General features: G+C 44.2%; 1 protein-coding gene across 1 annotated transcript in view; it reads right to left on the bottom strand.

Moving 5' to 3' along the window:
- LOC124224863 (MAP/microtubule affinity-regulating kinase 3-like) overlaps nucleotides 1-12,667 on the bottom strand; it is a 171,569-nt gene that overhangs the window by 48,622 nt on the left and 110,280 nt on the right. The window contains exon 3 of the mRNA XM_069138195.1: nucleotides 1,174-1,302. Within this exon, the coding sequence (XP_068994296.1) occupies nucleotides 1,174-1,302 (129 nt within the window). The remainder of the gene's footprint in view (nucleotides 1-1,173; nucleotides 1,303-12,667) is intronic.

The following is a 12,667-nucleotide window of genomic DNA, read 5'->3' on the forward strand; positions in this document are numbered from 1 at the left end:
ACGAAGAAAACAAATTGCATTCATCGCGTAAAGTTCGAACCGATCTTTATCGGTATTTCGTATATCTCTTGAAAACAATTCGATTCCAAGAGATAAATTTGTTTTCTCGCAATCGGAAACAATCGTTAATTATACCCACAATGCAGCCGAATTTCCAGTTACTGATGCAATAAAAGTGGAATAAAAGGAAGATTAAATGAAGGAATAAATCGGGGGATAGCAGCCTGATTGTGAGATTATTGTAAAATCGCGCGGTATAATTTCAGTGATAAAAATCTTGAATATCACATTCTGAATTGGTAGGTAGATATAACGTAATACACAGGAATTAGAGAGGCTCGAGGATATCCGGGATATATTGTATTCGTTTGTTGTTCCCTTACACTTGCGTATTCCTACGTATTCACCCGTGCCCGTAATTACTGGCGTATGAAATTATCCAAAATGATAACCGTCCCGCTTTTAAACCCGGAAGATTGGTCGGACGTATCCGAATATACGGATAATTCGCGGCGCAGGCGGTAATAAACTTCAATCGCGAGCAGGCATACATGTAGATCCAAAAGCGCCGGATGCCTCTTAGCGAACGAATGATCAAAGGCCTTAAGCGTATTCCGTTCCGTAATTTAATCAGCGAAGGCGTCTCGCTTTTCGCCCTTTGGCAAACTCGATTCTTATGCGAGTCGCGAAACGATTTTGCACCGATCCGTGAGTCGGGATGCACTCGTGTAAGAATCGCGTGTTTTTACACCAGCATTTGTATCAGGTACGTCTTTAAGGTCATGCAGTACTCCTACCCTTACCGACCGAGCAAACTCACGATTGCAAGGGGTTTGAATTCGTGAAAGATTTTGCTCGGTCGGTAAAGGTAGGAGTATCACATGACGTTAAGAATTGATGGGACCCGTGCAGTCCGAATCGGGATGTTAAAAAGAGAAGAAGTGGATGCCAAACTCTGTCTGAGCAAAAGCTCGACTTTTGGCTTAAATATTGAAGTCTGCGTGCTACTTGATAGAGAAAATTGTGAGGATAATAGGGATGTTTTGAAAAAAATTGGAAGCAGCTTCTCGAGAATGTATCGTAAATGTTCTGAGGAAAGTAGAAAATTTTTTTTGCATTGCAACAACGGCAAATATTCGCGAAAAATATGCATAGAAAAATTTCAGCACTGACCTGAATCGTTTCGTAGAGACGAACGATGTTCGGATGACGAAGTTTCGACAAGAGCCTCGCCTCTCGGGTCAAATTCTTGAAAACGTAATCTTCCCGGATCGCCCCAGTGTCGATCACTTTCACGGCGACCTGTAACAGCGATGAATTTAATGAAAAAAAGCATTAATAACGAAATCAGGTTCCAGTAAATTAAACTCTGCGATCGGTCATCTGAATTGTACACCGAGTGAACAAGTCCAAACAGTTCAGTTAAAGAGTTGTAAAGACAGAAGTATGATATAACATAGGTTTGAAACTGCCACTAAAGTTCATCGAGTTGAATTTGGTTGAAATAATGTTACCTCAGAATATGAAATATTCTGAAAAACCATGCATTTTAGTTGCAATAACATAATTAATTATGACTTTGAAATGATTCCAGTATTGAATCATTTTTATAGCGTAAAAATCGCATCGTTTCAACGATTTTACTAAACTGTACAGCTCATTTTAATCTTAAATAAATTCTCTACAAATCAACGAAATCATCTTTTCTAATTGGCTTCTCAGTTGATCAAAAAACCATGATCAGCAAAATCATTATAAGTGATGAACATATGAAGTGATGATGAAGTAAACGAACACCTTGATGAAAAATACTCCACCGTAATCAAAAATTTTATTTTGTAGATTTGTAAAGAATTCTCTATCGAATAAAATGAGCTCTAGTTTATTAAAATAGGTCGAACGATGCAATGTTATCATTGTAGAAGTGTTTCGATAATGGGATCTCTTCAAAGTAATCAATAATTGTGCATATCATGGCTAAAATTTATGATTTTTTAATTTTACGTGTGTCAGGAGAATAATTTTCCAACTAAATTCAACTCGATTAACTTCAGTTGCACTTTCAAACCAATGTCGTATCATATTTCTTTCTTTAGATTTTCTTGACTGCATTGTACGTTTGATACACCCATAAAAACCGACGAAATTCCTCCTTGATATTTGATTCCCCCAGATTCGGGTAAAACAGTCACGCCAATAATTCTTAGTTCAACCCGGATTGGACAGAACTTTGCTTGCGTCGTTGTTATTTAACGTTCTGCACGTTCGCCTTCGGCACGCGGAGAAATTGATTTTTCCCGTAAGCTTCAGAGGGTGTGAATCGGGGTTTCGAATACCAATTAATGGGGAACAAATAAGCTGTTACAGACAGGTACGGCTACGCCAAGTTCATGGCGTTATAATGCCGCGATTAATTATTAAAGAGGCGCAGAGGAATCCCCTCGTTCATCCCTTTCGCCCCTGTGTACAATATGTATTATACAACCGCTCCACGGCTGGTTGCATATTGCACACACATGTGGTCGGTAAACTGGCGAGGCGTTTCCACCCCGGTGCCATCCCTTGTAGCGATAATTAATATTTCACGGGCTAATTAACGTTTGATTGTACCGTAGGCGTGCAAAGATCCAAGTAGACCCCATTAAGAAGATTACTGCTTAGAACTACGAGGCTCGAACCATTGAATCTGACAAAATGATTTTTGAGTTATATTATAAAAAGCTTGTAAAGGATGTACTGGCTATACATTCTCAACAAAAAGTGAGTCTCGTCGGCGATATTGAATGGCTGTATTTACGAAATTATTCGTTCAACGCCCCGGAACTTTCTTGACTGTAACGTGCGACGTTTTTACGAAAACATATTCAGAATTCACAACAAAAATTTTAGTACTCATATCCACCTTTTTCAACCAAATTAGCGAAATGTTAAACGGCCTTTACGACCGTTAAGGTTATGTAGTACTCCTACTCTTACCGACCGAGAAAACTTGCCCTTATTCTTCCTATTGCTCGGTCGATAAGAGTATGATTACTACATAAGAAGAGAGGGAAGATATGAAAATAGAACAATATTATTTTTACAAGCAAGTTTGACCGATATTACGAAGGACAGTCAGCATTTTTTAATAATTCTTGTAAAAACCCAGGAAAAAATTTAATTTTCCTGGTGGGATAATGTAATTCTCTGACTATTCACTGACCATTTCCGGTTTTCCCAGTCTGTCGCCACCCTCTATTTTTCTGTTCGTGCTTACTAAGAAAAAATTCGTTATCAGATTAGCGAGAAGTGTTCATTTCCAAGTTATCCACCTCCTCAGAGGACATTACGCTACCAGCATCCACGCAGGGTGGCACCTCCTGGATCGCAGGTGCTGGTTAGGGTCGACGTGACGTCATGCGTAGGCGAACACCTGGGCGTGAAGGTGCCTTCCAGGTTGTGCATACGCATCCGTACAGGTTATACCTGTTGGACTTTTTGTCGACCGTTGCAGCAGCCGCCCGAGTTTACGAGGACAACGTTAATTGCCGTACAATCTGCTTATACGTCGGATAACTTTTATACGAACCTGCACACAACCGCTGCAACATAATGTATTATACGCACAATTGTGTTATTTATACATAACGGTCTTAATTAAGTCGAGATTATCCGGCAATTAACTGATTCATTGACCATTTACCATCGCGGATAAATCTACTGTCACGTGCAGTTTTCCCGCCATGTGCAAAAATCTATTCAACCATGCAACGTAAATAATTTCAGTGTTTTCATACAATCAAAACTCTCTCCATCTCAGAATTATTTGCAGAAAACAAGTGACATTGTGATTTGTCAATCGATCCCCAGATTAAATATTTGATATGCAAGCTTTTAGTCTCTCAGGACCTGTTTTGTATTTTTATTATTTTTTTTTTATGAAGAAGACAGTCTGACGCAATTAAGACTAGGTATTATGGTTTTTCGGAGAACGCAAAAATTTTTCTCGGAGTATTTGAATTTTTCTCGTTTTCCGAATAATTATTGCGATCTGAACAGCACGAAATTGCGGAATGGACAGAACCTTGCATTTTCCGAATTTGGGTCAGTTTCACAGATATTCAAAACCGGAATTAAATTCTGCGGATAAGAGTTTTGGGCGGCAGGCAAGAGTGGAGCGAGTTCTATTCTTGATATGCGTACACACTGCGAAAGAGAATAGATAATTTAATCGGTTCAACTAAGTACCTGATGGCCTAACGAAACATTTGCATCGGTCACCAATCAGTTGATCCGCATCACCAATGACATAATCGCACGAACTAAATTATTTATTTCACCGTCGGTGACCGCCGCACGGTAAATTCAACGTTTTATTTTTCTCAGTGCACGTATGTACACTCACCGTGTTGAATTCTGACCGATCCGGGGCACGCATCCAGGGCTCACAATCAAACACGACGTCCAATGAGAACCGTTCGATACGTCGGTAATACTCACTCGAGAAGTTGGCTCTCGCTCTTGCCGACCGGCTTACTGACCGACTTACCGACCAGCTTACCGACGTGACAAGCGGTCCTCGTCGAATTTCGTGTTGGAGCCAAATACGGGTGCCCCTGAATCGGCCAGAATCCAACACGTTAAGTGTACACCAACGCTCACTGCAATCAGTTTAGTCGAGTCGAAGAATAAGGGGCACGTCTGTATGAAGCGGAGGAACGGGGCGAGCGGGTGGTTGGAATAATACACGCAACATATGCATAATGTAGACGTGGAGAGGCGGAAAAGGAGGGCCTTTGATGTGCAAAAAGGCTCGGGGCGGTAATTCGCGCAAACGGAAAGCGATCAAGACCTGGAAAGCCGGGGACTTTGTGGCAGCGTTTTCGGAGTTTCCCGAAAATTGACGTGCGAAAGAGGCGAATTAATCTAGGAGGATTTCAGGTGTTTTATCTCTCGGGAAACCGTGTCGCCCTATTGTAAGAATCTAGTTATAGATGGTAGATACCTGCCTCTCCGCAGCCCCGGAAATACCACCGCTTAGCGTGTTTCAACTCCGCGACAAAGGACTTGTCTCTCTTCTCTGTCAGACAGCTTTCCACGGATCCCATCCACCCATCCAGCTATCAATTATATTTACTCAGAGGTACTTTGCGCGGCTGTAGGGCTTCTCTCTCTATCTCTCTCTTTCTTTCTCTCATCCTTGACTCTTGGGACTAACATTTACCCAGCAATCCGAATCGATGCCGTTGTGATTTCCCGGAAGGGCATGGGTTGAAGCGGTATGCGTACATAGGGATCGTCGTTCCACTTTCACTTCGGATTTGCCTCTTTGTCGAAATGCAAACACGATCAAACGATTAATGATCACTAATTCTCAAATCAGCTGCTTGTATAATCCTTCATTACTCAGACGGGTAAAGCGGATCGATTTAACTTTACCGGCTACCCTCGAAGCTTATTTCGAAACTAGAAGGAGGCACTTTGGTCCCTGATCTAGTTCCAGGAGTGAATATTTAAGCATGCATTGGCAGGACCGTTTGAATCATCGACTGGAAAAAGAGAAAGAACAGTTCAAAACGCTCCCTGCAGCAGTGTTGTTTTCGTCAACGATGGCGAACACGACTAAAATAATATTTCTAATATCTAAGAGAGATAAATGTGGGTAAATTCAAATTGTACACCTTTAAGTATCAATAATTCGAGAAAAGCTGTCATAGTTGAAATGTTCAAGACGATGAAAGTCTAATGTGCCTTATTCGATTCAAATGTTGTGCTCTAAATAAGCCCAGTAAACAGAGTCAGTTGAGCTTTTCTCTTCTCGTTGCTTGCAGTTTGTTCTCGAAGACCCAAAGATCGCCGAATGATTCAATCTTCTGACGCGGATAGTTCCCAAGTTTCCGAGACCCGTTCACGTCGTTTCGCGAACGTCTCCTCCGACGCTTTCCACAAGGCTGCACGCAGTGCGACAAACTATTTGACCATCCGGCCATCAAGCATACAAAGTCAGTTCGGGTGGCATATATCATTAGCCTTCGGGCTCGTGACACGTCGGGAGTCTTTGATCTCCTAGCTCCAGTTACTCCTGCCAGCGTATTTCCCGGTCCTGACTGCCGCGCAGATCGGAAGAAGAGAGGTGAGGAGAGGAGCTGCTGCACCGGCTCCACGACGTGCTCCTAGACACGTGCATGGAGAACTCCTCGGTGGTCGAGTGCGTGACACGTGCAGTGCAAGCGGCGCTGCTGAGTTGAGTCGAGCGTGAGGCTGACAGCTTTCCTAAATGATTTCTGGCACCCATCTCTCGCCACAAGATACTAATTCTAATGTTAGTTAGTCGGAGGCTGGAGTCAACTTGCAAGAATCCTCGCTCACAGGTCTCAGCCATGACACGGATCTTGACTAACTTTGGTACGTCGTTCAGACTTCAAGAAGTGTAGGCCAAACACCATTGATCTTATCCAAGATGTTACGGACGGAAATCAGTGCTCAAATTTGCTATGCACAAGATGGAGAGCAAGAATTCTATGTGCATAAGATACAATTTCATAGGTCGGAGCGGACGTTACTCACGGTATGATCAGTGGAGAGGCTGACCAGTGGCGTGTTGACACAATTATGAAGCTGGACAATTATAGACGTAAGATAACATCGAGGATAGAGAAAATTGGTTTTTTGTGACCTTTGAAGAACATTACCGACTGTACCGACTGTTAGACTCGCATCTTTCAACCCCTGTTTGTCCCTATTAATCTTGATGTCAGTACATCGGTCCAATATCGTCGAGCATTCATTAACGTCTTTCCATCGAACGAGGAGAGAGGTACAGAAGTGGAGGAATAGAAATGGATGTTTAGCTGGACACGGGAAGGGAGCTTCGTATTTTGAGGAACATTCATTTATCCCAAAGTGTCCAGGACCCTTCAGTCTGACGGTTGTGGTTTCGGGCTCGTGCAGGGGTCGGTTGGTCTTCCACGAGTGGTCGAGAGACGATGAAAGAGTCCGCGGGGTTAGCTCAGAGGTTCTCATTTTTCCCCCTTGGATCTATTGGCTAAGTGTGAACTTTATTTCTGAACCTGACAGCCGTTATAGTCCGATCTGAGTATCTGACTACGTCAGCGCTGCCGCCCGAACGACCTCCACGCCCTACACGCCACATTCTACCGGATGATCTATAGCGGTAATAATCGCAGCCTTATATCACGACTGAGCGGAGCGTTGACCATGCACGTTGTTTCACCACATGTTCTGAGAGGGGTGAAACAGGTCGCGTCGAAATATCATGTTTTTGGTGAAATTGGACGGCGCAAAGTGGGCCGGAGCCAACAAAACTGGGCCAAGAATCCAAAACTCGAATCATCTCATCGAAACTGGTATGTCGAATATTTTTGGGTCACCAATTCTAATTCGACGTCTAGATTTCGGGGCTTGAAGTGTTGTTCAACATGCCTTCTACAGTCGGTATTAACCCAATTGCAATTACGCGCGTAATTCCATCGGCTCAAACGGACTCGCTGGACACGCGGATGGAATTGGATGCTCGAATATATTGTGTTACGAGGGTAGTTGTCCGGCCATTGATATTCCGCGTGGAAATTGCGCGAGCTGTATCGATGTCGCCCTAATGAATTTAGCCGCCTTCTATTCTGCGGCGTGTATCCGCGCCGTTTCTCCGTCCCAGCGGAAGAGCGTCATGACCGCTGCATTTGGATTTTACGAGCCACGACGTACTTCGAGGGTCGCGATACCGACACTTGTACGGACACTGGCTCTTTGTATATTGTATACCGCAATCTGGGGGCTAAATTGACCGACGTCGAATCAGTAGATTCGTTTCCCAACATCGGAGGCTGCAGGCGTTTTCATTTCAAACACATGGGAACCGTTACACGTAGTCCTGGACATTCTTTTCGGACATTTCCAGTTGACATTCGTATCCTCTTCCTCACCACCAATCACTGATACATTGTGATGTGCGAAAGACAGGTGTGACCGGCGGAGCGTTCACGCAGGTGAATTATTCACGTCTGCAGGAGAGGAGCATGGAGGTAATCCATTTGCACAACGAACTTCCAGCTATGTGTCCCGGGGCGATGTGGCTGGGACTTTGGGGTTGCCCTCGATTCGAGTATTCAGACGTCATGCTCGGCTGACTCTTTTCGTGAGCATTCCACCGCGTACGCATTTTTAATTTCAGGGATAAATATTTGTAAAGTTTCCCCACGAATCTGCCGGCTAGTACAATTCCCGAATGCGTCACTTACACGCAATGCACCGCAAACTTTGGTCTGTGCTTGAGCAGCTGATGCATCGATCATCACCGTTCAACAACACCGAAACCATCTCGAGTCTGTACTCGTGATCAGCGATGGGTGTGATATGGATTAATCGCAAATGCCAACGCCGCAATGTACGTACCTACATATATTCCTCCAAGGGTGGGTGCGAGCTTTTTTCATCGGTATACGCAGTCAGAGCATTGTCCTCCGATAATTTATTGAACTCCAACTTTTCGGGCTTTGGAAGTGCGAAGTATCGAGCGAGGGCCTCGGGTTCTGGCCAACGAGTCAGCGCCTTTGGTCATGGTTTTCCAGTGCGGATTGCCAGAGCGAAATTGAGGTCGTGGGTTAGGCAGTAAAAATCTGCAAGACGCGCATCGCCACCGAGTGCGTCGCGTACGCGGCCAATTATTCGGTTCGAATTGCGGAGGACCGATTGTGTCCAAGCCATGAGGCTATCAAAGCGTAATAACCGCCGGCGACGAGGGGCGTTTTTTGACGCTCGGCGTTGAGGGAATATTCGAGAAAAGGATTACTCGCAGCTCTCGGCGCCATCGTCCAGAGAAAATATCGTTAAATGCAAGAATAACGGCGCTTCTTCATTGCCTCGAGACTCGAGAGAGCGGAACCCTCAATATCTCAACGAGGGTTGGAACGTGCGCCTGCATAATCAGGGTTATTCACGTTGAGTTCAGTTCCCCGTTCCACCTCGCCGAAGTCATTAGCTTATGAAAAGTTTAGACCGAACCTGCTGGGGTGCGAATTAAAGACAGGTAACTCGGTGATTCATAATTATGAATCGGTTTTGTCAAATCGAAACGAAATTCGAGAATAATTATTATACAACGATTCGTTGGTGAGATGTGTTTTCCCATTTGTTTCCCTTCGAGCAAAATTGAATCCTCTTCAAACTTTGCTGCATGGGGTAAATTTTTATCTTGACCTTTGCGGGCTTCAATCAAGAGACACGAAGATTACACGAGTGTCTGTAAAACTTCTGTGGAAGGTCAATTTTCTTCGCAATTTCGCGTCCAACGGACGGGAGAGAAAAGGAAAGAATGAAAAAAAACAACACCCACCTATTCCTGATTTGGAACGACGTTGGGTAAATTCATTTTATTATACTTCAGTATGCGATTGAATAAGCGACGCGGGTATTCGAAACGGTATGTATACATAAAAAGGTAGTTTTTCTATGGTCGCGTCCTCGACCTCGGCGTGCGCTCGTTAAATCCAGTCACGTTCAAATCAAATATCCCAGATCTGAGAATAATTTGTTAACCCCTCGGCTCTCGGTTCTCAGTCTCGGTGCTCCGTTCTCCATACTCAGTAGTCGTCATAGAGAGGGGAATTTATTTGGTTGAAAAGTTTTTTTTTTTTCCTACTGGCGCGATGCGGATTCATCACTCGAGGGACGAAAGCGCGTCAAGATTTTCACGCTGTTTTCACTCCAGCTTTGAATTCGTCGTCCGCATCTACGTTCGATACTTCTGACTTTCCATTCCCGCAGGGAAACGCGCTGATAATTGAAAACAGAAAGGGCGAAGAGAAGGCAGCGCGTTAGCGAGAATATGAAGAGCCTCGTCTCGGTGAAAAAAGCTCGCACTGCACCCTCGATATAAGGCACAGGCATCCGGATCCGCGGGGCTTTGTCGAGAAGCTGTCGATCTGAATTTCGAGCAAATTGTCAGGCGTGCCGACGCCCTTCGTTCCCATTCTGCTTCTATTCCCGTTACTATACTCAGCTTGTCTCGCTCCAGTGGATAGAAGTGAAGAGGAAGAAGGGGAAAAAGGAGAAGAAGAAGAAGTACGAGGGTAAGAATAAGGAAGAGGAGAAAAGGGAAAGATATGAGTGCGAAAACTGAGAACGTGAGCGTGCGAAGAGACGCCGATCGCGGTGGCGAAGACCGAGGGAAAATCAGATTTGATCGCAGTCGATGCACAAGCCGCTGCGAGAACGTGTCTGGAATGCCAATATTTCCGAGGCAGCTTCTTAAAAGACCAGAGGACGAGGGATTTCGGACGAAATTAATTCACTGAAAGGCTATTGATATCACCTTGGTATCGGGACTATTTAAATTGACAACATCGTACCGATATTGATCAGGATCAACGAATGACTGTATTGATTTGTTTGACTATCGAAGAATAGATAATCTGTTTCAGTGAGTCTGTAGGAAACAGTATTCCGAATAAAATGAGCCGGCGCAAAGTGAAATCGAACAAACTTATCAGATTTTCAACCATCTTGCAGCGATTTCGAAATAAGCATTTTAAAGATAATCTTCGTGGCTAACAAATGCGATAATTTGATGAATTAAGAACGTCGGAGAACTAGCTCGTAATAAATTCAATGTAAGACGTATCGATATTTGACTCATCAACCTTCTTGATTAAACCGTAACCTCTGCAATACCGAAGAGAATTCTCCAGGATATTTTTTACCTACAGTTGTCTGTCTCTCTGGAAGCCAACCCTTTCTTCTGCGGTTGAAGTACGTCTCTTTTTTAATAATTCTTCTCTTCTTCTCGTCCTGTCTACAGCGCAGTTTTCATCGAGCCACTTTTTTTAAGACCCAAGCATTCAGCATCCCTCGCCGCAGCTCGAGGTTCAGCCCTTCGTATCAGACTGACGAGGTTTTACCCCATTGTATCTTATTTCACCTGCTTCTCTCAGCTCTCTCGCTCTCTCTCTCTCTATTGTATTTTGCAGGACCGCACCGATATCTCACCTTAATTAACCGCAGGTGGGGGCCGGGAGCCAAATTGAATTCCCTGTTTTTTCTTCCAGCATCATTTATATCGTTGTATCTGTACTTGGAAATCTTTGCTCGTAGACTCCACCACCGCAGTTTGATGGTTTAAGTTACGAAAATTCTATCTAGTTATTATTCAAGGCGTTAGTATCTGGAAATTTGACCTTTTTCTAGTCAGTAAAATTCCGGACTCTAATATTTTCTCAAATCCATTTAGACGGTCATTCATTTCAGAGACGTAAGATAAATTTCAAAGTCTATTATTTACCCCTTCTTATTTTAACCTGAAATATTTTTCTCTCGTCTTATTTTGTTTCCTCTCACTCTCGGCGCGTTTGGATATAATTAATTTCTATGCAAATAAGCAGAAGCAGCGTCTCGGCTCTAAACCAAACCGATCGTCCCAAAAGGAAAGTAGGCTGATTGAGATGCCAGGGTTTAGTATACTCGTATAATTTATTATAGAACAATACACCGCGCTCCGCGTGTTTAAAACATCGTCGGTTATATTTATTTCGTAATAAACCGCGTCGTTCCATTATACCTTAACGATTTCAAAATTCTCACTCTATACCGCAGCTCGAAAGTTATAACGTACCGTTAAACGCGTTTCCTAACCCTTGTAAAACTATGTCAGCATTCAACGCATATACAGTGTTTCAAATCGATTTGGATCATCACCTTGGAGAACAGCTCGATTTACGGATCTTCATCAGTTTCTTGGGTGAGTGTTACCATCAGAATCATCGATCTTCGGCAGGCTTGGCAAGGGCCAAAAAACGTGGTCGATCAATGAAGATCCCGCATGCTGTTTTATCGGTGGTCGATAAAGAGAAACAGGTCTTCAGAGTCGGGGCTCGAATGAAACGGTAATTTTGCGGTTTTCACAAGGAATGGATGAAAAACGGACCACAAAAGTGGTCGAGCATTCATCTCCAAGACTGAACGAATCTGGGACGAAAGGAAAAGAGAAAAGACACGTTACGCAAGGGGCGGTCGAATCGCGTGTGCGTGCCAACACAGATTATAGGGGTACCAACACGTGCGGCGCGAGGCTGCAGGGACCACCCAGGCCCAGAATGAGGCCCAAGCTCGATTCGGGCTTGAGCCGATGGGCGAGTCGCGGTAGGGAAAAATCAATTTCGAGTAAAACGATAAAATTTACGGTGTACACGATCGGCTTGGCAGCGGCTGGTCCTTCCGTTCTCGAACTCCGTGTCTTCTTCTTCTTCTTCTTCTTGTGAATCGGACCCTGTTCGATTCCGAGAATCACATCAAACCTAGTCTCGCTTAGCGGCTGGCTTCACTTTGTCGGCGAGGTTTATTGTGTTCATAATCATAACTAACGCCGAGGTTCGGTTTCGGTTTCGGGGCAACGTGGACGAGTAATGTACTAGACTATTTTTGTACGAATGCCATGTATGCGGCTTGAATCAGCCTCCCAGGCTTCGGTCCTCGGCCCAACCGCCGCCCCTCGGAACTCCTTGGCTCCTGCTAACGAGATATTTTGGATGCCTGTTTGGTGAACTTTCGGACCGCATCACTGCAGCGAGTCCGGGGTTCCTGTACGTGAAGAGAGAAGAGAGAAGAGGCGAGTATGGGATAGGAAACAAAACGGAAAGAAGCGAGCTATGGCCCATTTCGACGGAGTGAATTAATT

Source organism: Neodiprion pinetum, chromosome 1 (assembly GCF_021155775.2).
Source record: "Neodiprion pinetum isolate iyNeoPine1 chromosome 1, iyNeoPine1.2, whole genome shotgun sequence".
Lineage (NCBI taxonomy): Eukaryota > Metazoa > Arthropoda > Insecta > Hymenoptera > Diprionidae > Neodiprion > Neodiprion pinetum.